At 37.8% G+C, this 27048-nt stretch overlaps 1 protein-coding gene and 1 long non-coding RNA gene across 6 annotated transcripts in view; both read right to left on the reverse strand.

Annotated features, from left to right (window-relative positions):
- Window positions 1–827: 827 nt before the first annotated feature.
- On the reverse strand, window positions 828–10280 carry LOC117282543. The gene is made up of 2 exons (XR_004513310.1): window positions 2140–10280; window positions 828–1556 (listed from the first exon to the last, which is right to left on the reverse strand). It is a non-coding gene; the product is annotated as an uncharacterized LOC117282543 (long non-coding RNA).
- Window positions 10281–11830: 1550 nt separating this feature from the next.
- The window catches only part of LOC111867222 (protein pangolin, isoforms A/H/I/S), a 480096-nt gene continuing 464878 nt past the window's right edge, over window positions 11831–27048 (reverse strand). For 2 of the 5 annotated variants that reach the window (XM_023856871.2, XM_023856869.2), the window contains 3 exons: window positions 22554–22716; window positions 21250–21319; window positions 11831–12586 (listed from right to left, as the gene is read on the reverse strand). In XM_023856871.2, the coding sequence (XP_023712639.1) occupies window positions 11986–12586; window positions 21250–21319; window positions 22554–22716 (834 nt within the window). In that variant the 3' untranslated portion in view covers window positions 11831–11985. Of the gene's footprint in view, window positions 12587–19373; window positions 19567–21249; window positions 21320–21964; window positions 22119–22553; window positions 22717–27048 lie in introns of all 5 variants that reach the window. The other 3 variants (XM_033752594.1, XM_023856872.2, XM_023856870.2) reach the window with 3 other exon arrangements.

Consider the following 27048-nt stretch of genomic DNA (forward strand, 5'->3'; position numbering starts at 1 on the left):
AGGTAAAAAAAAAAGGTAAACCTATCCCTGTAACAGGCCGAGAAGGCCCGTAGGATTGTGAGACATTGAGGCTCCCACATTTTCTAGAGAATCTGCTCACAGATGATGGTCATGTTGTCAGCCTTACATGCCAGCCACCCTTTCGCCCCAGAATGATTCCTGGTACTCATTTCTGTTAAGAGGCTGAGTCAGCCATAGTCCGGCCAGAAGGATTAGGTTAATTGAAAGAGTCCACCTTATTGGGACTCGAACCCACAACCTTCCAGCTTGTATCATAGTGTCCCTGTATAACAGAGGGTATTTAATATTTCAATGCAATATCCAAGAATATACAAACTACTAATGTTACAATATTATTAAATGACAGAGAACTACAGTCCATGTGCATGGCTGACAAAACAAAATAACTACCAGATGAAATGTAATTTAGGAAAATTACAAATTTTTCACAAGTAATGGCAAAATTACGAAGTTCACTGGAGAAATATTCCATCTGGAAGCCCCTAATATGGTTTACACCTCATGTTAAGCTCAAAGTCCTATCTGATAGTCACCTTCCGATTCTTATAAGTCTATCATTTGCGACAAAATGAAAATCTTATTAAAGATTCACTTTTGCTGGGCAGAGAGGGGACTGTCCACAACCATACCTGGAGATAGAACGGTGCAGTACTATATCATATATTGGAAACATGTTCAAGCAGTCAGTCATAACTGACAATAATTTCAGAACATGCACTCTAAAAAGGATGAGGGATTTGGTCTTATAATACTCATTACAGGGAAACTAGTCCTAATACTGGGAAGAATAATAAGAGATTAGAAAATATGTGCAACTATTTGCTTACTACAACCACAACATTTCCAAATATTACATCTTCCTAAATTTATAATTCCATTATTTACGTATTAATAAAACATGCCAACCTATGGTATACCTTAAAATTTTATAAAGGTATGGCAGTACCAAGTGATCTATGGACTATAAAAGGATATCCCTTTTCAATTTTCCTATGGGCTAAGCTGTCGGAAGACTTCCACGTTGCCACATTTCAAGCAATTTCCCCCATGAAATTTTGTGTTTGTATCCTTCATCCAAACCATATGTTTGAATTATCACAATGTCTCTGATTTAACAATAGGTTGAAAAAGAAATTTACAAAGCTTGAAATATCTGATATTCCGCACTTCAAATCCATTTACATGTCTTGCTTCTAAGTATGTTTTATTAACACTTTGTTTAAGAAACTGACAATTTCTGTTGTTCCTTCAGCTCAATGGATCATATTCTGAAATGATACAAAGCAACAGGCTATAATTATTTTATACACATATAAATAATTTTAATCTCATATGCACGTATTTAAATTCCTAAATACATTAATTCATTTTCATTTAAAATGTTAAAAAAAAAACTACCCTAACCTGTCAGATAACACTGCCATTCATATTCTTCCACAATCAACAGACTAACTCAAATTCCTCTGCCAAAACAAACTAATTCACGGAGATGGATCACGGCATGGCATTTTGTATCTGTCCAACAGACTTCAGATCTAAAGAATAAATCAAAATTCCTGCATTTACAATACGATATTCCTTGCATATTTTCTGCTACAGTGTCCCATATAGATGCCAGTCAAAGTAGCTTCTGCCAGTGATGTATTCTTGATAACACACACAGGGCTGTAACAATTCAGTGAGAGATTTCAAATCTGGGATATTAGGAGTTCTTTTGGGTATCACTGTAGGTAAGAAAATCAGTGACAATGCTACACACAGCTGTACATTAATGTGCTGACTACATACAGAAGATAATGGTTGAAATATCAGATCAAAGAAATTTTTCATTGTAACTAGACTGCCTTAAGTAGAGGAAGATTCAGATCACAATGGGCACAAATTCAAATACGATATAACGGAGTATGCTCCTTGATCTGAATGGAGACATGCTTTGATTCTACTTTGTCATGATGTAGACCTCCTGACTGCTATTACCACAAACGGTTTCTTATACTTCATAATGAAGCTGCTACAATCATTTCTAGACCAGCAATCATACACAATATGGGCTAGTATGTTGAATACAAATTTACAACACACCACACAAAGGTAACATAAAAGTAGATGTTTCATTACACTTTCAAAATTTCCTATTATCTTCAGAATAAATAAAAACCACCTCAGATAACATCAAAGGATACCATTACAACCACTCATGCTCTCAGTTACACATTCCCTTGAAATCATGACCGTCTTATCTTCAAAACATTCCACTGGGAATCCTGTCAAGACAAAGCTGATAACACAGCTGAATATATTACATAGCATTGTCACTGATTACAGAATATAAACACAATTACCTTCTATTCTTTTTTGTAAATGGACGCTCCTTTACTTACAACAAAGATTGGAAACCAAGGTTTGCCTACTATACAAGACATTATCGAGCTATTTATAGATAATGAAGTTACATTAGAAACACACTAATGTAACAGCGCTGTTTTTTTAACATCCACGCATTTTCAATGCTGTTTATGGAACACTTAGTACACGAGAGAAGATGCCAAGAAGGGAGACTTTCTAGTCAACAAGAAATAATAGCAGTATTTCTGAAAGAAAGGAGATGAATACAAATTTTAAAAATATCTGTTGTTTCCTTGATTAGTTTCATCTTCGACTTAGCTGCATCCTCAAAAGACTGGACAGTTCTCTTATCTATACCTCTGTAATTATAGACCTCTTTTATATATATAATAGTACATACACAGTAATCTGACATTCTTCCTTAAAAACAAAACAAATTCTTCCTTATATAAAACAACACTGTACATTACATACACCTTTTCAAAATGGTGTTTAGCACCCAACTCAGGACCTTTCAAACAGAATACATTGCAATAGTTATCAACATTCTCGTCCCACTGTTTGCAAAAAAAGAAGAGAAAAAAAAAGACTGCAAAGAATTAAATTTTGTGTGAATGTTGGTAGAACCAGGGAACAGAAATAAAATTCAAACCACATACTCTAAATAAAAATCAGTACTGTATGTGCTATATATTGCATACTTCTCTAACTGCTACTCACATTACTATAATTAAGAAAAGTTAAAAACTGCGTTATAAAAGAAATTTCTGAAATTCTGGAGGAATTTTCTGCCTTCATCACATGAGCAAAGGAAAAGTGAGGAGGAATATTCATAATACAAGACATTTACATATGAGGACTTCGTTATGAGATCATACATTTAAAATTCCAGCATTGGCTTTTGTGAAGAGCTACATTTTCTGGAACTGAAAGAAAATTCATCTGCAACAGTTTTAAACTTCTAACAGTTTCATGCCATCTGGGCTTCAGTATACTATATCTTCAGTGATTAAGAGTATATATCACTTTAACATTCAAGCACAATCAATTGGAAATAGTTCTTTTTTGTGAATTAACATAGCAGTGATAAATGTGCACATGGAGACAAGGTGGTGAATGAGGCCGTTAATAAAAATGCCAAGAACACATTTTTAAAACAAAGCCACAACAAAATAAACCATGCACCATTAGAATAGCGCATACCTCTTCCCTTTATAATTTCTGTTTTCTAAATCTGAGCATACATTATATTCAAATATTATCCTTCCAGTACTAACAGTGTGGGTAAGTGGAATGCTATACAGCCACACGTAAACCAAGAAAAATTATTTCAGCTGTGTGACAATTTGTCAGTTGTTTTTACAACGCTAATGCTACTGTAACAGGACACTAACTGGAATAGGAGAGCCAGATGAGACATCCACTACTAGGCAACAGCCCAAAAAACACTTCCCCATGGTCCATGCTAAGGCCATATAATGAGGGCCAACATGAGAAGTTAAGAGAAAAGTGAGTCCCAGACTTGTGAGTCAGAAAAAATATGGTCATCATGAGTCCTGCAGGACTTGGAACCAAGAATGGTCATGCTGGTGAAAGCCATTAGCAATTTACCGGACTGGCCTGACCAACAAGATAGATGAGTCAAGTCAGAGCTCAAAGTTTATGGTTCGCCACTACCACCTAATGACTAGGGAAGGAGTAGATCTTGAATCAGTAGACAGAAGCCTATCATGTGATATAAATACATCTAGCATGTACATCAGTGATGATGAGGGTTCTGCACCAGATCATCCTTATCTAACAAAGGTGAAAGAGAAACCAAAGGTGAACCTATGGAGCGGGAGCCAACTGAGGATGAGATTTTGTCCCATATAAGAAGTCTGCACTCTAATTCAGCACAACAGTCACATTATAACCTATCATTTGGGAGAGAACTCTTCCTGCTCTGTAACCTGCTTTTCAAGATGGCCACCCAACATGCAACCAACTGTTGACTACATGGATTGGCCACATGACGTACACCATTATATCCACAAGCACCTGAAGCAGGTCAGTTAACAGAGTGAAAAGAAGTCACAAGATTGCCTGGTCAACTCCATGTGCTTCAAGGAGGGTGACCAAGTGTGGCTATACCACCCAAACTGCACTAAGTGGAAGTCACGACTGATGTGGGAAGGCCCATGAAGGGTAGTCCCCAGAAGCAATAATGCAGTGCACATGATTCAGGGACACACTCGAATGAAAGGGATGGTAGCATGTCTGGACTGACTAGTACCTTACCAGGGAAGTGTCAAGATGAGCTCTCTAAGGACGGAGCAGCTGGAGAACATCAGCATGAGGATTGAGGACTGGGTGCCATCAAAACTGGAGGAAGAAGTGTTGAGACCAGTCTGATGTTGCAAAGCCTTCGTGAGGGTGATCATGGACCTAGCTGGCACACACCCTCAAGACAGAGGAAATGGCAGTACATCTGGGGGGGCTGCTCAGGATAAGCAGCCTTATAGAGGGGGCACTGTGATGACGCCTGAGGGCTGGAATAGGGGAGACAGACAAGACGTCCGCTGCTAGGCAACAGCTTCGTAAACACATTCCTGTGCCAACAAATAAACACGTAACGATAAATATTTTTGAAGCAGCATTTTCCATGCAGTCTGTGCCAAAAATATATAATGACAACCAAGAGAACAAGAGATAGAGAGAGAATATGGTCTCAAGGGTCCCATGGTGGCTGTGCTGGTGAAAACGAGCACCGATTTACAAAAACCCAAAGTTAATCTGAATCAAGAGACTGACAAGGCCTGGAATCAAGAATGACAGTGCTGGAGAATGCCAGCAACATAGCTGAAACCAAAAGAGAAAAGTCGAGAGTCGACACTTGTAAATGGTGGCTAGCCATAAGAACAAAAGTAGAAAATGTAAGGGCATGTTTGCTTTCATCTGAAGCCTATATTTTTTGTTGATAATCAATACAGGAACAGTTAACTTAGAGAATGTTCTTGTTCTTTTATTTCAAAGTATGCACTGAAACAACACTGAGAAAACTGATGGTCTTCCAGACACTCAAGTGCATCTCTTATTCAGTGCAGTATTCAAAGGTGTGTACAAGCAAGCATGCTTTACTTGCAGTTACAAAATTTCCTATGCTACAATACCGAGAATTTTATATTGAAGCATCTAAAATCCTTGGCTCACAAGTATCTTCAGTGATGGCTACAACTGCTCTCATTTCACTCCCTTTTGATGGCTATGACTGCTCTCATTTCACTTCCCTTTGATGGCTATGACTGCTCTCATTTCACTTCCTTTTGATGGCTATGACTGCTCCCATTTCACTTCCTTTTGATGGCTATGACTGCTCTCATTTCACTTCCTTTTGATGGCTACGACCGCTCTCATTTCACTTCTTTTGATGGCTACGACTGCTGTCATTTCACTTCCTTTTGATGGCTATGACTGCTCTCATTTCACTTCCTTTTGATATTAATGTGATTACCATAAGATACCTGAAATTCTGATGTAATAATACTCCTGATTTGTTTTAATTCAAAATGAATTTTACTGAACACTTGAAAATGAATACCACATTATGATGTGCTCTTCTAAACTAAATAAATATTATTGCTTAGTGGAAAATATCTGTGGGCTTCACTGGTTAAGATATGGTAACTCTAGTCTTACTGGTATCTTTATAATACTCTGTTGGTGATTTCTACAAGAGCACAGTACAAATACCAATACACCATGTCCTTGTGACACACAGTACTGAAACTCTGGGTTACATTTTTAGGTGAGGAATTTCTTGACTAGCCAAGAATATTACCATCTCAAGAATGATTCTGCTTCTCTGACTTAGTTATCTACCTATTACACTGGTTTTGATTCATGTGGGACTTTCAAACAGGTATGTATTCGCTACTTCCAATATTCTTTTTTGTATAGCATTGCTTCATCATAATCTTTTACCACAAGCTATTCCTGATCACAATTCCATAAACTCAATAATTTTCAAATTTTTGATGAATTGTTACAAGTAAAAACCCACTTAAAGATGTTTTGGCTTCTTATATGTACCCGAAATGATCATGAGTTGGGTTTCAAAATGTAAATATATATCACAAGGCCTGGATAACTGTATTTTATTCCAATATGACCAGATAAGCCTCGTATGTTAGAATACATCTGAGTGACCACAGGTTGTGTGGCTTATACAACATTCTTCTTCAGTGTATAGCAACTTTATATTTCTGGGACCCTGGTAGGAATCTGATGTTAAATGAGAAGCAACAATACTGGACTTGTAACAAGGCAAAACTGTATGTAAAATAAAACCTCCATTTATCCCGCTACCACTTAAAATGTTTTCTTTGGCTAAGCATCGCATATAAGTTGCTTCTAAATCATCATTTTAGTAGTAGTCTGAAGCATGGAAATGAACAGACATGAATAAATATAAAATTTTGTTTCTCATGGTTTGAATTGCCTTCAAAATCTTGTTTGGCCTATGCAGAATGTGTGTGGATACCACAAAAAAATGGAACCAACCTGTTGTTGTTTTGTATATATGAAACACGCAGTATTCAGGAAAACAAAATGTACGCAAGACACAAATTGTACATTCATGTTCCAAAACAAAGCACATTTAACGTTTTGTCCAACTTGTATATGGTAAGATTACAGGCTATCATTCAGTTCATTCTTCAGCTTCAAAGTCACTGGATGAAGTTTTGCTAAAAGACAGAATTTAACTTTAGAGCCTTAGCTAAAGATTTAATGACAATTCTGTAATAGTAAAATACAGTATCATACGTACTCGCTTTCAAAGATAAAAGATTAGATATAAAGGTCATGTTATTATTATCAGTAACAGAAGGAGTCAGAAAAATAAAGAAGAGTAAAGATAATTATTACCAAACATATGAACCAAGACATCAGAAAATTATAAACTGATCCTTCCGTGAATGAAAGAAGACCGACATAGAACCTATAATTATAAGGGAAGTTTGATGTTAGTGACTGAAGAACCTACGAATATTAACAACAGAGGATAAAGAGTGTTGCATCCCTTATTAGCCTACTTTCCTTCCTTGAGGAAAAAGGCAGGCTTATGAGATCGCCATGCTGTCTGTATGTGTCTCCTCCGTTTAAACTTTTGAACCAGCTGACCAAGTTTCCTGAAATTTGGTATGGATATTATGATAATACAGGTCAGCCCAGCATACTAAGTGGCAGGAGTAACATGACAGACGCACAAACTTGTGAGATGGGAGTGACACTTAATAGAGTAGCATGACATTATGTATGGTAAAAAGAACTTTTAGTGTTCTTTGGAGGCGTGGGGGGCGGGGGGGGGTTACTGCATGGAATTTATATGTAGTTTTCAGCTTCATGGCAATAAATAAGTTCAATACACAAGGCCACAAGCCGAACTAAATTTCAATGTTGGAGGTAACCTCACACCAGCTAATGTGACAAAGCCCACAAGCCAAAATTCAGTGTTGGAGGTAAGCTCACACCAGCTAATGTGACAAAGCCCACAAGCCAAAATTCAGTGTTGGAGGTAACCTCACACCAGCTAATGTGACATTAAGTGAACAACATTTGCGTACCAGTAGTAGCAGTGGTCAGTGATAGGAACCTCAAAGTTTGTTTGCATGTATATAGTTTCATGCAGTAAAGAAAGTTTTACTGGAAAGGAAAAAATATTTGGACAACTGGTGGTAATTAATACTTGATGACAATTCCTGCTTCATTTCTTGGCAATGGTGGGGATGTACTGCAGATGACCTAATATCAGAGTCACTGTTCTGCAATAAAATAAGCCTCAAATAACATTTCTGGGTCACAGTGGCCAGGGGGTATGGCCACTCTACTCTGTGACGCATTTGCAAAGAGAATTTCGGAAAAATAATTAAAGTTCAGTATAATTTCTACCTATGCTAAGCCACACACTAGATTTGATTGTTACCCAGTCAGGCTTCTTTCAGACTGGGCCTTGAAAACATAATTTTCTTGTCACAAATGTTGTCATCCATGTTCACACAGAATAAATGTAATAAATTCCATGAACACTTCCAGTAACATTTGCAATTTAGATGCATCAATGCAAACTTTCCTTTATCCATAAATCATCAGAACTCACAAGACTCAGTCTGTAATAAGAGAAGACCGGTATCCAGAGAGGATAAACAATGTATGTGTGGGTTTGTTATGCATGCATATCTTCACTCAAGATAAATACTACATTTCGAAGAACAGGAATGTCTTTATGTAAAGGGACATTCAAATTTGACAAGAAAAAAAAAAACTCCATGATTGTAGTCTGCAAGTGAACTATTAACAGCCGTGGGATTCGTTGTGCTGACCACACGACTCCCTCTATCCGCTAAGTTGGCACTTAAATTTGCGGACAATCAGTGGTCGCTTGGTCGGTAAAATTGACAATAAAGAAAGAGTTAAAAATAATCTAATCCAATTGTTTAATTCTCAACAGGAGCTTCACAACATGCAGGTCACCCAGATGTCTCTAAAACTGTCTTAAATGCTTTCGTTTCAAAATGAGGGTATTTATGTTCTGTCAACACTTACAAGCTTTCCATTACGTTCTGTCCACAGCAAGATTACCATTTATCAGCCTCGAAGTATATGAGGATGTGCACATTCCCACACTTTGAATTTCCATTGTATAATTACAAGCACACTGATAATATCTGGTGACTGCCAATTTACTAAGAGCTATTGCTCACGTCATATATATAGTAAATTAATGAACAAACAACAAAATATTAAACATGGTTACACGAGTTAATGTCTCACTGTATAACTCATACCAACATATGTAACTTGGACCGTCTGATGCGGAACATATTGGCCATTCACTTCTACATTCCTCCGATCCAATATATGGTACTCTCTCTCTGCAAATATAATACAGTGAAGTTTACTGTGTATACAATTTATCACTTAATTTTCTTTAAAATATATTTATAAAAGAATATCATTAGAGCAATTTAAAATGGTAACCTTGCCATGTATTTCCTGCACAAAAGTTTTGTTATCATGAAAATGAACTGATGTAACAAAGAATAGAAACAAAAATTGCACAAAGTATGTGAAGCCTGCCTGACAAAGGCTTCCACCAACTGAACATTATCACATTTATACAACTCCACTGGTCAGACACGCACATTAAAATCAACATATAAAAATTCAGAGGGACAGAGTACTACTTCTCCTGTCTTTCTGCCTAGTATTGTGTATGGAAATTCATTTATACCGATTTTGTGAAGAATGCATTATTTGAGAACAGGTAGTGTCATGTGTTAAAACATACAGTAAGGTAGCGTCTACACAAGCACACAGAAGGCTTCTGTTGTAACGAACATCGTGACATCCGTTGTAGATATAAACAAGAGAGGCGAATGCTATGCTTTCTTCTGGCTCCACTGCAGACAAAAAACTATGCACTGCATTCTCCAACTGTGTGGTGTCCTCAGCAAAGTACGTTTGTTACAACGGACGCATTTTGTGCACTCGTGTAGACACTGCCTAAATTCTCGCTAATCCAGTTTCAGTTAATCCATATTGAAATATGAAATATTCTGTTCACAGATGAGTACATACTTTAAAAGACACTGGTAATTTAGGATCAAGACGACTTTCAGACTGTGTTGAGGGCAGCTGGAGAGACTGATACAACTCAGGACTATATCCAAGAATGGTTTGAGCAGGATGAAGGAGATCCTGGATTTCGGTTTATGACAGAGGAAGAACTTTCTGCAGTTATATTTTTTTTATCTATTATCATCAGCACTACCTATACTACAGGACGTTCAATCGAGGACAGAAACTTCGCAACACCTTTAACCGGGCCCAATATTCCTCACAGATTGCTGCTGTAACTGTAACGGCTCAGATTTATCATCACTAATGACTCATTCTGCTATCAGCAGTTACAGTAGCAATCTGTGAGGAATGTTGGGCCGGGTCAGCGGTGTTGCGAAGTTTCCTCCTTAACTGAACACCCTGTATTACATTTCCCACTTATTTGTTTTCTAAGTTTTTCCTTGGTCTTTTCAGGCAATCTTTTGTTTCATTAATATGGATTACTGGTTAATACAGATTACCACCCCAATTAATCTGGATCAGCGAGAGTTTACTGTATTATTTCATATATAACCTTGCATTACTTACATCAAAAATACTTCACCAGGATCTTCTACAATAATCTCGTCGAACCATGCTATGAAGGATTTCCAGTACAAACACAATCACATTTCTTGCTGCAAATTTCTCACATCCATGGCTTTAAGAATTCATACAAATTCCAAGGCTGGTATAAAAGTTCAGATAAAGCCCCACAATTTATAACTTGACAGGCTTTGCTGAACCACTGTTCCTTCTGATCTAGCAGTTCATTTTAAATATTTTTCATATGTACAAAGAATATTTTCAAGACAAATTATTGTATACTGTGTTATACAGTAAGTATTTATAATCAAATGGTAAATCTGACATTTCATTTCAAGTTGTGTCTGGTATTTGCAGCCATGAATGAGAATGAGTGTGGGTATGTGACATTTGTCCTGTGTTATGGAATCTGAATTTGTGAAAAAGAACCATTTAATGATGGCAAATTATATATGTTCTGGTGAAATCTGTTGTTGTAACAAACTTATACAGCACGTGATTCATTATATACTGTAAGCAAGGCACAGCAAAATGGTGTACTTCCTTCCACAATCACTGTTCTCAAACTCTGATTCTTCAGACAGTCTGTAAAATTAGGACTAATAAAAATATGTGGCAAGATTCTGCCCGACTCATCTCTCTCATGTGGCCACCAGCTGACCCTTAAACACTGTTCCACGCATATACGTACTGTACAATATTCATATATCCAATATGCTTTCTCAACTTCATACGTAAATTTTAAAAATTCAACAGAAAATCTATACATTTACATCACGTAGGGGACAAAATGAAATATTGACAACAATGACAAAATATTATGAGCTTTGGTTGGTAAATCTTTCATGGGACAGCTGAACTTTCTAAAATATATTGTTTAAATGTGATGTTATCAGCCAGTGAGATTCCGGAGTGTAAGTCCCAATTTGTAATAATTACAAAACAGTTGGTGCTAGACCCATATGAGAGATTAAAAACATGTAATCATTCTTCAAAACAAATCAAGAAACACAGCACATGATTGGCAGCATAACATAGACTTGTAAAAATCAAACAACATTAGCATGAACAAGAGAAATAAAGTTTCTGGCACAAAGGAACATTATTTTGCGTTTTCTTTCTTTGAAAAAATAAAAAAAGATGAATTGTGACACATATTTGGCCAAAACAAAAAAAAATCACACATACGTATGAAAAAAGTTTGCAAAAAATGCAGTTTCTTTAAATTTGTTACACATCTTGTTAATTTTTGACACTTCGTCCTGAGTATTTCTTCTTCCTTGTGGACTTGATTGTCTTAAAAGCCATCACCACATGCATTCGCTTCTTCAATGCATGCTAAAAGTCAGATGCTTCTAAGGAACACGCCATGTCCTGGGTCACGGCTTCCGCTGGCCGTGGTGATGTGACATCTGGCCGCTTGGCTAAATGCTACGTGACACTTATCACAGCTCGAGCCGAGTTCGAAGACGAGTCCTTGCCACTGCCACTCTCTGTCTTAATGCACTGTCCCGTTAACTGGTTCACACTCAGGGGATTGTTAATATCGTGGGGGTTTGTGCCCACGGGGTTGCGATGCAAAGGTGGACCGGCAGGAGCGTGGTGTGGAGGATGATGATGGTGCACAGAAGGTAATACCCCTCCACTGCTACCTGTGTTTGAGGAAACCGAGGGGGGTTGATGAGGAGGCAAGATACCTCCACCAAGTCCGTTCATTGGGGTCTTGCACTCAAACGCAGAGGTGTCATGAGGCGTCAATGGGCTCTGCAAGCTCATGCATGGACTCGCCAGACTCACCGACGGACTGGCCAGGCTTGTGCTTGGGCTCGGTAGTATCATAGAGGGGCTGGTGAGACTGGACAGTCCGCTCAGTCCACCTGGACTTGATAATGAGTGGTTGATACTCTCCCTGTCATCATCAGGAGGAGTATTTGCATCACCCACGCTGCCACAGCTCCCCAGGTTGTCCTCAGACTGGTTCCCGTCCATACTCTCATTTGACTCCATATACCGTATGCATTTTTTCTTGCGCCTGTACAGTAATCAATGTATGATTAACATGACTAAAAACTACCACGTGATGCCTTATTTGCTGCAAAATGTATCCTTATAACAGAACAGAACCTTTACTCTCTATACTACATGATGGAAGAATGGTTACAATAAAACAAAAATTCACATTAAATAACAAAGATTAATAAAAATGAACACAGAAACACACACTGCATAAAATTAAGTGCTAGCCAGTTCAACATCAAGTATACTAGCAACACAGCTGTGGGGCCACTAGGTTTCATTTTTATTTTCTTCAGTTTGATCTTAGAGATCTTTTATTTTATTCCTTTTTTTGGCTTATTTGTCTTTTATATATGTACCACTTGACGTTTTCCATATCCTACCTGTTGTACTGTGGATCTATGGAATGTAAAATAAATGAATGAAAGAATAAGTCACCTGCCTGTTTTATAGATATATAATTACAAAAATACAACACCTAGATCAAATGATAAAAATGTCACATACAGATATTTAGATAATGACAAGAAAATATGAGATAAGGACAGCATAGCACACTCTTTACTTTATCAGCTATCTGCTTTGTGTGGATGTAATTATGGTTTACTGTACACAGCTGTATAGTCCCTCACACTAACAATGCAAAGAAAAAGAACTTCACAGATAGTCCCTCCTGCACTTGGTTTCTGCACACTGTTACTTGAAATCTATACAAAATTACGTATTCACAGAGCTGTAAGTAAGAGGGAATTATTGTTTTTGCCTGTCAAGATTCTGCTCAGTATACAGTAATATTCTTTCTTTACCCACATACTTTCATGGAGATTGTCTTGAAACAGGGAAAGATAGCAATGGAAATTTATTTCAGAATAAATGTATGGACAAAATACACAAGCAAAACCTTGAAAAATGACATTTCATGGGACAACAGTTTATACAACTTAGGAAAACTTGATAACTCTGACTGCTATCACATTAACCTCTTAGTTATTGGAGAGGGTGGGTTTCCCCATGCACTGAGACATGTATTGGTCCATTGTGCTTCCCTCTACATTAACCTCTTACTGTCACTAGTTTTCACATTATGGTCATATTTTGTTTCATCAGCTGATTATAGCAGTATTTATCAGCCTTTTTAACACAGCATGAATACATTTTCACAACATATCTGTGGTTTTGGTCAACCAACTATTTTGCCTGAGATTCTAAGATACAGCCTGAAACAAAATATTTTAGGCCATTTTGTAACATAAAAACAATTAAATTCATGCAGTCAAACATCTGGACAAACCATCCAAGCTAATGCCGCACTATTACCACAAGAATACAGGTGATGTATAATGAATACATAACAAATGAGGTTAGTTACTGCCCTCCACAAATTCTTCTATTACTTCCCTCCACAAATTCTTCTAACACATAAACAAGAGAACTTTTTTATTTTATTAATACACTTCTAATTTTTTTTGTATTAACCTACTGTTAACTATATCCAAATTGTCTTCTCCACTTTGAAAACAGCAGAAATAAGTGGCCATTTCATGTCAAAAGTCAATTAAGGGGATCTCTGAATCTGCTAACATCTGTCACACTAATTTTTGGTGTTATCATTATCATCAAGAAGAATAAAATGATGTATCTAAGAGGATTATATTGCTTGAACATAATATCTAGGCTGCCTGAAGGGATAATATTTGTTACAGCTCGAATAATTTGAAATGTTACACTTTGCTGAACTCCTCAATCGAAGCACAACTGTAATTATAAAGGAACAGGTCTACCTCTATACGCTGCTGTCCCCAGCCCCCTATAAGAACTTCCTAAATTCATTGAGAAAAGGAGATTCCTTGCAGTGATTCACAAGGATTACCTCCTAAATATATATTGTGTTACAGCCGTGTTAAATTACTCAGTAAACTTTGGGAAAACAAATGTTTGTGCCTACAATGCTTTAATTATCCACCCCTGCAACTGCTATGAAATTTCATTAAGTTACATTTTAGAATAATATACTTCAAGAAAGTTTCATTTCATTTAGTTCAAGCCATGAAAGAGCAAATCTTTCTTTGAATTTACAATATTTCTATTAATTAAATTTGATAATTAGCTGCTCCACATAAGCTTCAGCAGATACCTGTGAACAGACCATGTCCCGTTTATGAGTTGTGCCAAATCAGGTAACAGGTAATTCATTTCTTTACAGATGTCAATAAGTTTACAGAAATGAAGAAATATAAATTTTAGAGTGGTAAAGATGCACATGCATCTGTTTCCACCAGGCGTCTACTCCCAAGGACGTGTACCACAAAGTATCATTCTTCCAGACACTACTAGATGTACTGAAATGACAATTTTATCAAAATCTTTCTCTATATATAGAAAGGTAATATAATGGCATGACAAAAGGTCTGAAAATAGCCAACTTCAGGTTACCATTGTAAGGAATTGGTTAGCATTAATACAGCAAATAAAAACAAGTTACACAGATCATAAGCAAGGAAGCAGTCATTTTTTTTTATGTATCATGTCTAGTCTGCGAGTACTGATATTCTGATATGAAGTTCAGTATACTATATAAGGAAAAGAGATTATATAGTTGACTGCTACCTGTGAATGTTGTTAGAAGGAAATAGCATCAACCGTAGGCCTTAGCGGCTGTCTAGGGGTAACGTTCCCACCTCATGACTCAGGGTATGCGGGTTCAAACCTGGCGGAGGTCGTGGAATTTTTAAGGGTGGAAAAATTCAGGGAACAAGTCCTCTGGGAGGGACTTTAAGCCGTGGGTCCCGTGTCATAGCTTTATGGCACGTAAAAGAACCTCATGTCTCCAAAGGAGGCCACTGAGCTAAATTAAGGACATTTCCTGCCCAACAGTAGTCTCTAATGTCTCTGGTAGATGGGGGAAGCATCGAGATACCTCTCAGCCAGTAGAGNCTGTAGGCCTTGGGGAGTATCATTCTTCAACATTTAGGACTAGTGAGGTATATGGGGGAAAGTACAGAAGTTAACAGTATGAAAGACCATGCAACACATGATGAGACTCCTCGATGAATTTTCAATGGATGTTACACTAGTGTCGATTTAAAATAAATTGCAGTACAGCACTGCTAAGAAGTGGCACATGAGTAGGCCATCTAAAGACGATGGTTGAATAGGTCAAGTCAAAGCCAAAAGTCACATATATCTATTGTCAAACTGGAAATGAAACTGAATGCTCAGTTTCATGTATAAGAACACTGAGCAGTGAAATAAAGCTTGTATACAATAACATTTCTAGCACATCATGAAATTCATACTTAATAATTGAATCAGGAAAGTTTTAAAACTCAATGTAACTTATTTTGATATATTCATTATACATGACTCTGTATTCATAGTTGAAAAAGTATCACAAATCAACATCCACCTTGACACTACAGTATTGATACTGAGCCACACCACCACTCGTGCATGCAATATGACATCACTTCAAGTCTTCTGCATCCAGCTACAGCCTCTCTTACAGTGGATGCAATGTATACATCCAGCGGAAAAAAGACTTCAATAACAACTTTATATTCTGGCTCTCTGTGTTTAATTATAATAAGACTCACTGACAGCAGTTTATCTATTATGTTGTGATTGTTAAAAAGAGTTACTTGGATGTGCAAGGAAGAGACTATGTCTGTTCCATCTTAACCCTTCAGTGCTGGATCAATTCACATTACACTTAATCTTTATACATGTGCAGACACTCAAAAAAGGTAAAGCTATCCCTGTAACAGGCCGTGGAGGCCCATACTGTTGTGAAACGCTGAGGCTCCCACATTTTCTAGACAATCGGCTCACAGACAGCAGTGAGGTTGTCAGTCTTACACGCCAGCCACCCTTTTTACCCCCAGGGATATTACTGGTACTCATTTATATCGGGGCTGAGCCAACCTCAGGGCCACAGTGAAGCTGGAAGAATTGTTTTAACTGAGAAATCTGATGACATCATCAGGAATCAAACCCACAACCTTCAAGATATTAATTTTTCAGAGGAATCTGCTGCTCCCATCTTCAGGCTAGGCTACTCATCAAAACATTAGTACCTAGCTATTGAACTCCTCACACATGGCACCAAATCCCAGAATACTGCAACCTTAACAAATGAAAAACTGAAGAAGGGTTTGTGAAATTTTGCATGGAGATAGATGAAACATAATGACAAATTTTTTTAACATATTGTGAATCTGTAACTGCACAAACAATCCACAGTAATAAATCACATAATTGTACTTTTACTAATTCAGAGTTCATTCCTGTCAAACAACATACATTAAGGCATTTTAAGGATGTGGATTTAAGTTCTTCCCAGACTTTCTTGAATATGAGAATTCCATCACAGAGTTGGTATTTGATAAATCAACAGTCTACACCTTCATCTGCTTTTATTAACAAGGTCAAATCATCAGGTACATGAACAAAGGATGCAAAAAGCATGTGCAACAAATCAAACACATGTCAGGTGTGTAGTTCACAATCCTACACACTGAAGGGTTAACACATATTTGTGTGGGTGGCACCCAACTGACTGTAAAAGTGGCATTTGATTACAAGAGTTCCTTCTTGCAGATACATCATTCTCATGTGCAATGACATCTATAAAACACACAAAAAAAAGAAGTGCAACAGTCAGCTAAACTTTATACCAAAAGATTAATAATAATAGTAATTATCTATTAAATAAAAATGAAAAACTACCACTAGCAAGCATGGCAAATAATCTTGTTCTCATAAAGATTTTAAACAAACTTACAGGGAAAATAAAACTCAGTGTTAAAAGTTAACATTCCAAAAACACCTGAAAATCATAACATATTGGTCTGAACAGAATATTTCTGCAAGTTGTACAGAAGAGATGGAATGGACAGGAGACATTACAAAAACTGGTGGAGGGGGGGGGGGCAAGAAATACAAACAAAGCTATCTTACATCATTCACGCAGCTTTTGTGGAGCTGCCAGGACCGAGAGTTGAATGTGGGAACAAAACTACATTCAACCTGAATCTGATACCTTCCAGCTAAGATGTGGTAGAATTGGCAAATATGACAGACAAGCGTCTCCTGAAGTAGTTCTAGCACTGCTGTTGTGCGGTGTGCAGAATCAGAATCAACTTATACACACAGAGATCAAAACCGTCCAACATTCATAAGTGTACATTTGCCTACTTCAAGACAATGGAATGATATGACGAAAGCAGTGGTTACACACATACTGAATTTGATCATATTTACTGAAACTATGAGCATGTGAAGAATCAATTTCCTAGGATCCAGCAGATGGGAAGACACCTAATAAACTTATGGATTAAAACAGTTACTGTCATGTATGGCAACACAGAGCAGCACTGTTTTGTCTTTGACCAAACACATATGGTCAATAAAGGGGTGGGGTTGTAGGATTTGAGGTTCTCACAGCAGTGGTTATAGAAAATCCTGTCTTCTGAGACATGACACTGCTCGCACGTCCTTCATGATAGTTTCTTGCTTGTCTTATTCTTAAGCCCTAAGGATGGGAAACATTGTTCCTCCAAAAGTTTGCTCACTTAACAGGCTAAAAGGACGCGCCATAGCTCAAGCGGTTAGTCGCTGGCTTCCCACCGCAGAAGCCCGGGTTCGATCCCAGTCTGGTCAGGTGGGATTTGTGGTGGACAAAGTGGCGCTGGGGCAGGTTTTCTCCGAGTACTTCGTTTTCCCCTGCCAATCTTCATTCCAGCAATTGCTCCACAATCACCCTCACCTATCATCTCGGGCTGGCACAATAGGCCAGAAGTGGCCGCAGTACAAAGGACTTAGTCCCACCCCACTAGCATTAAAAAAAGAGGCTAAATGGTGTCTGTGTCCTTGAGGAAATGGCTCCTCAAAGAGTGCAGTTGTTCCTGCACCTGAAGAACAAAGAGGAGGATATGGAACGAGTTTTGTTCCGGACTTCCAAAGATGGTTGCGCCTGATCCAGATTTTGGCTTATATATTTCTTGCCCCTAGTAATAGGCTTTTATAAGAAATTCACACAAGCAAACAAACCAAGAAATAAATGGTGTGCTCTCATGCTGTAACAGGGCATACAACACATACTGGTGTCACATGGCCTAAGGCACTGGCTCGGTCTAGCTGGACCAACTGTAGTTAGTGGCTAAATCGGTCAATTTGAATAATTCATAACAGTTCCATTTTCAAAGTTACTGGATTTTTGGACTTTGTCCATCATCCAGTATTTTTAAAACTGGTAAACGAATCACTTCCATTTCATTACTCGTTAACAAATACATTAATTTAACGAAGTGAATGGCTTTACTTTAAATCACTGAAGTCAATCTTTAAGTATTTCTGAAACATGATTAGGGTAATTTTTTGTAATCAGCCAACTGATCATCTGGTAAATAAAAAAATAAATAACATATCATTTTCAGTCTGTTGTGTGCTTTCCAATTAGGGAACAAACAGTGTTGAGGGCAGTTGCCATCAACAAGATAAAACCTGAGACCGGCTGTTGAGAAATTAAGAAATGTACTTACACTGCACACTGCAAACACATTTCATATCTGAAGGTGAATTCTCTTTCACAGTTTAAAAATTAGGGACATAATTTTGAGACAACTAGAAAGAATATTTTCTAGTTCAGTGATTTCAAGGCAATCTTCAAACTGAGGGAATAAGTTATATTGATACAATTTTAATCTGGAAATGGGACAGAGAGTAATGCCAATCTTGGTTAGGCCATGCAATTAGTAGCAAACAAAGTGACACATATATATGGAACGGTAATGTAAAACACTCACAGCTGGCCGTGGGCGCATGTTTGACTAGAGATTAACATAGGTAGGTTCCTGCGGGGAGGCCGCATTGCTAGTGGTAGTGTTACCATGGTGGATTATACTAGCATGGACCCCCAGCCCTGTGGGATTGGGTCCAGGGCCGGGGGGGTGTCCGGGAGGATGCCCGGGGGGGTTCCCATGGCTCGGCCCGTCCGGGCTGCATCCGCCGCACAAGATAGAAACATCAGTTAGCATTAAAGGGGCACTAAAGTCACTCCCTTCTCAATCTTATTGTACCAAAAATTACAATAAAAAATTAATAAAATACAGAAAATCAACAATTAACAACAGTTTTTTTTAAATGACATGATTACAAAAGACATGGAGATTCACATTCTAAGAAATCAATTTTGTTTTATCATCCTGCTAACACAGGTGTTGCATGTCACTCAATGCCTTTTACAATAACTATATACTTTTAAATTGAGGTTTATTAGTTGATCCACTTGAAACAAGATGTGCATTTCAGAAAATGTGTCAACAAAGATGCTTCAAATTTGGAAAATAAAATTAAAGGAATTTTGTGGAGAGAGAAGACGATTTTTCTTAAATTGTAAGGATTTTTTTGAACAAGTGTAATAAAAGCTTATTCTCATCAAAAATGTGGGATCATTTCCCCCAGGTATGCATATTTTAAACTATAAAAAATAAATTTCTTTTTGAGAGGTGACATTCCAAATCATGCCCCTTTAATGATTAACTGTGGTTGTCTATCTATGCACCAGAAAGTATCAAAGGCTCTCACTGTCATTTGCCACTGCACCCGTTGCTGTACGCAAATAAGCCAATCAAAGAAAGGGTTTTCTCTTCTCTTTGTGGGAAGACACATTTTCTGAATGAATCAGTTATACTACTTTGTTGCTTTTATACATTCACGTCACAGTAAAACCCTGGTTACTTCAGCAGGTCCTCAACTGTATTTACACTTTGTGTTTTTGTGTGTTTCTGGTCAAAGTTCTGAATTTTATGAAATGACACATAAATACTTTGAAAGCACTGTCATTTCACAGAATTCAGTGGAAGACACATCAGTCTGATGAGTGTGAACATTTGGACTCTCTACATCTGAATGTATTAGTCAGTGCCACAGTGAACCCATTACACAATACCAGTAATCGGGGTTCTACTGAGTATTTTCATTTCAGAAGAGAAAAAAAAATAAATTCACATGTAAAAACACCAAAGTGTCTTCTCACGACTACATCTAGCACGCACAGTCTTTCCACATAGATAAGATGACACCAAATGTTTAAATAAAAGTGAGACCTTTTGCATGAACCCCCATTCCTGCCTTTAGGAACACTCAAGATATGACACAAATAAAAAGGGTCACTCCTTTAAGTATTTCCCTTTACATTTATGGGACATGATAGGGTGCACAAATGGCAACTTAAACTGATAAATCCTTACAGGATGTAATAAAACTTAACAACTTCAATAACATGCAATGAACTGGTTACTCCTGTCTACAATATACAATTTTAATGGATAGAGATACCTTGCAGACAACAGCTCAGAGGAAAAATGCTGCAAGTAGCTCATCCCAATCGAAAGATTTCACTACAATGCTCTACCTACCAACAAGATCTGGCAAGTTATCAAGATTCCAGCTCTCGCTTACACTCTACTAATCAACAAGACAGTGCACTAAAGAGTGACCCTTCTTTCTATCCCCTGAACAGGACAAAAATTATGAAATTAAAAAGAAGTGGAGAAAAGAAATGCAACCCAAAAGGGGGGGAAATAAAAATACCCTAGAAATAAAATATGACTACAACAAAGAACACAACACACATAACATGTACACAGACAATACAAAGACACAAGGATGCATCATTACCTGCAAGGTTTGCACCACTGGCTCTGCTGGTCAAGACCATACCGGGCGCGGCACTTTTTCATACTGTTCCCTACAACATCAATATATGGATACTTAATACACAGCATTGTGAAAAAAAGTCCAAACATGCAGTTACAGTCAACATACAAACATGCATTCATCAAAGTACATGCAATCAAAACTTACATTAATTAATAATTATAATTGACATGCAGTTAAAATATTTCCCTTTAATTGTGTTTGAATTTATGAAATAAATAATGAAAATTAATGTTCACAAAAATCAAAATCATAGTTTGAATTTCATAGGGACATTTCCGCCTCTCAAAAGGGAGGAAATCTGGAAGTCAAAAAGCATAATACTTAAGAAAAAAAAAATTCTTTGGTAAGCAGAATAGGTTCCCCCTCAGATTACATGGCCTCATACCCCAAAACTGTTTTAGACAGCCCGACAACCAAGAGAGAGGCACCCCCAATCCTCATGGTAGAAAATAAATAATTATAAATGTAATATCCACATGCAACAAACTGGAGAAAATAAATTACTCTCCACTTGTATGTAACTTGATACTGCATCCAAAGACTGCTTTCATCCAATTGGTTTAAAGATTTCAACCAATCAGATAAACACGACAGAAATGGTTCTGATATGGCGCGGTATCACAGTTAATCTCAAGCGGTAGGTATTAACAATGCAACGTTCATCGCCATGTACCTCCGTCATTTGTCTCTTGTTTGCGTTTCCTCTTCTTGCCACGGGAAGAGTTAGCACGAGACGACCAATCGGGGTAGAGCTGCATGTGTAACTGCCGCTCTCGGCGAGCCAGTTCGTAATACTTGGCTTGTTCCTCCCGGCCTAGCGCGTGCCACTACGGGAGAACAAAACAAGCAATTACAAACACAAAAATAAGGCTAATTTTATGATGTTCCAAATTAAAAAAAAAGCATTGTAAAGATGAAAGTTCTTTTAGTATAATTTTGAGGGGGTTCCGATTTTCCGTCTCTGTCGTGCTAGAAGAACAGCCAGGGAGGGGTTCATTACCCTCAGTATTCTTGAGTAGAATTATCTTATCTCCCTTTCAAGGGTTTTGGGGATTCTGGAGGCCAAATGCACTTTTCCCACTTCAACCTATTCTGCTCAGCAAAGTGACAAAAAGATGTAACATCACAGAACAAGGATTTTATATTCTAGTTCCCAGACTTTTTTTTTCTTTCTTTCAGTTCCGACCTGGGTATTTTCGGCACATCACGGAGGTGTCATGTCCCCTATGAAACTGCTGTTCTAGCACTACTGGAGAGGGTACCTCCTGGGTCAGCCGATCGTTCTTTCTTTCTCTTCTTCTTCTTTGCGCCGTATCCATAATTATCCCTTGCACTCCAGCCCGGATACAGCTGCATGTGAAGCTGCCGCTCCTGGCGTGCCTTCTCATAGTATTTTGCTTGCTCTTCCCGCGTTAGCGAATGCCACTATAAATCAATATGTAACATGTACACACTACTCGTCACAATCTGCAGTGAAAGTAACGGCTGCTTGGGGTGAAAGAAGCTTTAACACAGTATTAAAATTGTAATGATGCACACGGTTTCCAAACACAAACTAATTGAACAGGTACAATAATTTTCACTTACTTATTTTTATAATCTGTAACTGTGCAATTCATTCACAAAGAAGTCAAAAGTTTCTTTTCTGCAGCAATTATAAACACTCTTACATCATAACTGTCTCCGGTACACAAACACATGGTGAATCAATCTTGTTAAATATGCAACCAAAACCACAAAACAATGGTATTTCCAACTTAACCAACATTTGATAAAAAACACCATTTCTAGCCCCCACAGAGCAGTTTCAGAGAAGCTGACAGTGGATCAGCTGGTCAACAAATTACTCACCTTTTATGGAACCTGAAGTTTCATTACCATGTTCTTAGAACCTGCCACTGGACTGGTTTGTTTCAGTTTTCACGATCTAAATTTACCTAAAAATATACCTAAATGGTATCAAACCCTGAAGTTAGTTAAAACAGTGGGCTGCAAACAGTGCCCTAAATTACACTTGGGAACCTCCCACCATGAATGCATTCTACACTTTGCTAATCACAAAAATTAGAGATAAGAAAATGAAATTACAGTGTTCCCTCATAAGTCTTATCTATGCAGTCTACTCAGCAATGCTGCTTTAATGTGTAAGTCATATAGCACCAAATCAAAGGATGGCTTATAATGATGAACTAAGAAAAAAGATGTCACGGTCCATTGTTAAGGTAATATCCCAGTAAAGTAAGTAAAGGTATCCCTGTAACAGGCCCTGGAGGCCCACAGGGTTGTGAAATGTTGAGGTTCCCACATTTTCTAGACAATCAGTTCAGAGATGGCGGTAAGGTCGTCAGCCTGATGCACCGGCCGCCCTTTACTCCCAAGAATATTCCTGGTACTCATTTCTGTTAGAGGCTGAGTTGACCCCAGGGCCACAGTGCAGCCGGAAGGATTATGTAAATTGAAAAAATCAATGACCTCATTGGGATTTGATCCTGTGACCTTCCAGCTTGTAGCATAGTGCCTCAACCGACTACACTACCGCGTGCCCCTTGTAATGTCCCAGTATTTTCCTAAAAACTGTCGAAGTCCTCAACCTGGACATCTGACCTCCAGACTAAGAATGAAGTCTGAACTGCCAGTATAGAAAGCAGGCGTGATAGATAACCTCTAAATCAGGATGGCTGGTGCTTCCCTACAGACATGAGGCATAATGGCATCATTACCATCACTGCAAGACAGAAGGTAGTTGCACTACTAACTCTAAAAGAGAAACTCTTTATCATGGTATTTGTAACAAATAGCCGACCAATTTCCTCGTATGACGTCTTGCATGAATTAAATATTTACTCAAATGATCACAAAATTCCTAGCTGTTATGAAATTGAAAGTTCACCACTGTCAAAGTCTTAGAAAGGACATAAATCAATTTTAAAAATAATTTATATTCATATATCATTTTATACAACTGATGAATTTTTGGAGCACACAGTACATAATTAGTTACCATGTTTTTTAGCTTTGTATTGTCTTTCTGCTTTGTTTGTTTGTTTGTTTGTTATGCTTGTGACCAGTTTCATGTCCCTTGTATTTTGGACTTGAGAAATGCGAAATATATGTACACTCAAAAAGGCATCCCCACTGCAGAGGTCACACTGAAGCACATGTCAAATTCACACAACTTTTTAGTGAGTTCATAACAAAACTAATTCTTACAAAAAGGAGTTACAAGCCATACAGAAATAATTCAGTGCCAATCACTTAATATGTATAGTGAATGGAAGAGACATGAAGTTTACCATGAGCAAATTATCCAGAGAGATGCTTGTATGCACTTAATTTCAATGAAAAAGGAACCAATTGGAATTCTGCTTGTTATGTCGAAGCCATACCTCCGGATATGATCTTTTCCTCCTGTCAAGAGCAAAGATAGGATCCTATGTAGGACAAGATTACACGTCCCCTCCCCACAATAGGATAATATAAAGATGAATATGGTGGCCAGAAAAGAGGACATACAGCTCAATGTTGCAGCCAAATGTCAGGAACTCTAATACTTCAAGCGCACAATATTTTTTGAGTTTTTTCGGAGACAAGAGAAAAGAAAACCAAGTGCAATACCTCTGCCCAGATGAACAGATATTCTGTACAAAGGACATAAAGAAAAACCTACCACCAGACCCCCCCAAAGCAGAAAAGTAGGCAATTGAAAGGAACAAGAAAAAATGAACTATGTAGAATGCATTACACCTACATCTCTTTAACCACTTCTATTTATATACACACATATAAAATAAATTTACAGATCAGCAGTAATGTAACTGATAGTCCAAGCGGCCTCTGTAGTCTAGAGGTAACATTCTCCCCTCATGACTCGTGGTACGCAGGTTCAAACCCGGCGGAGGTCGCCGAATTTTTAAGGGCGGAAAAATTCAGGGAACAAGTCCTCCGGGAGGGACTTTAAGCCGTGGGTCCCGTGTCGTAGCTTTACGGCACGTAAAAGAACCTCATATCTCCAAAGGAGGTCAATGAGCCAAATTCAAGGACGTTTCCCACCCAACAGTAGTCTCTAACACCTCTGATAGATGGGAGAAGCATTATGGATACCGCCAAGCCAGTGGAGGCCGAACCCGCTGGCTCGGTCAGGACTGATGGTACGCACCAGTATCAGTAGGGTATAGAGACTGGTAGAATATCATAGAAGGAAGCACAATGGACCAATACAGGTCTAAGTGCATGGGGAAACCCACCCTCTCCAATAACTAACTAACTAACTAACTAACTAACTAACTAACTAACTAACTGATAGTCCATCATAAGTAACTATCACTATGCCTGTAATTTTTAATAAAAAAAATGTAATTCTTACTTCAGATGTGTGTATGAACAAACTCCATTTAAATTTTCATATACCTGGATACAGTGTTACATCAGTTATGTAGAGTAAATACATGGTCATTATAAAAGGTTTCGCATTTTCACGCATTTAATTTGATTTGCACTACTCTGTGGTAATGGCTGTCGCTTCTGAGAAACCTCTAAGCAGACATAAAATTTATTATGTCTAAGTGCCTTGTGTTAATGGCTAAGGAAGAAACTGTGCTACAGGGCATGATTGATAGACTAATTGAAATTGGAAGGTGCTATGGCATGCAAATGAATGTGGAGAAAACAAAAGTAATGAAAATTTCGAGACAACCAACCCCAGTCTCAATAAAGATAGACCAAAAACAAGTGGAGAATGTGAAATGTTTTAAATATTTGGGTAGCTTGTTAACAGATGATGGAAGGTGTACTAGTGAAATTAAATCCAGGATTGCCATGGCAAAAGCTGCATTTAGCAAGAAGAAGAATCTTTTTACACCAGCAAATTGGACTTGAATTTGAGGAAGAAACTAGTGANAAGCTATCGAAGGAAAGATAGATGGGCGGATAGAAGTGACAAGAAGACGAGGAAGAAGACGTAAGAAGATGCTGGATGACCTTGGGGACAGAAGAGGATACTGTCATTTGAAGGAGAAAGCTCTAGATCGCATTAAGTGGAGGAATTGTTTTGAAAGAGACTGTGGACCTGTCGTCTTGACAGATTACTGATGATGATGATGAAGTGCCCATAACGGACCTGCACAGACGAGGATAAACAGAATTTACTGTACAACTTTTCACATACAGTCCTGGAAAATTGACAGACATATTCCACTGAAAATCAATACACATAACCCACAATTTGAAAGAAACAAAATGATGAAACTGGAGCTAGGTTAGAATATTCACCTTGTGAATCCTCCCTGACACAACCAGAGCACGTAAGTACCAGTCCTGACAAAAATGTTCCATCCATGGGTGACATATAAAATTATACAGGTTCAAGAAACTGAAGAAGTCTGCAGACTAAAATCCATGTGATTTCTAACTGTGGAAGGCGGGGAAATCGAAACACAAGACTGCACTCAAATGATCCCCACATACTGGCTGATTTTAAGCACAACATTTATGAAACAATTACACCTAACAAGGAAGCGAACTCAAACTTGAATCTGACTAAAATCCATGAGATTTCTAACTGCAGGAGGTGGAGAAATCGAAACACTAAACTACACTCAAATAATCCCCATATACTGGCTGATTTTAAGCACAACAATTATGAAACAATTACACCTCTAAAGGTAAGTGAACTCAAACTTGTATCTAATAATTTTTATGAGATACCTGGAGTTACTTTAAGAGCAGAAATATTGAAGCGTCCACTGTGATGTTCTCTTT

This window comes from Cryptotermes secundus, unplaced genomic scaffold (genome assembly GCF_002891405.2).
Source record: "Cryptotermes secundus unplaced genomic scaffold, Csec_1.0 scaffold565, whole genome shotgun sequence".
Taxonomy (NCBI): Eukaryota; Metazoa; Arthropoda; class Insecta; order Blattodea; family Kalotermitidae; genus Cryptotermes; species Cryptotermes secundus.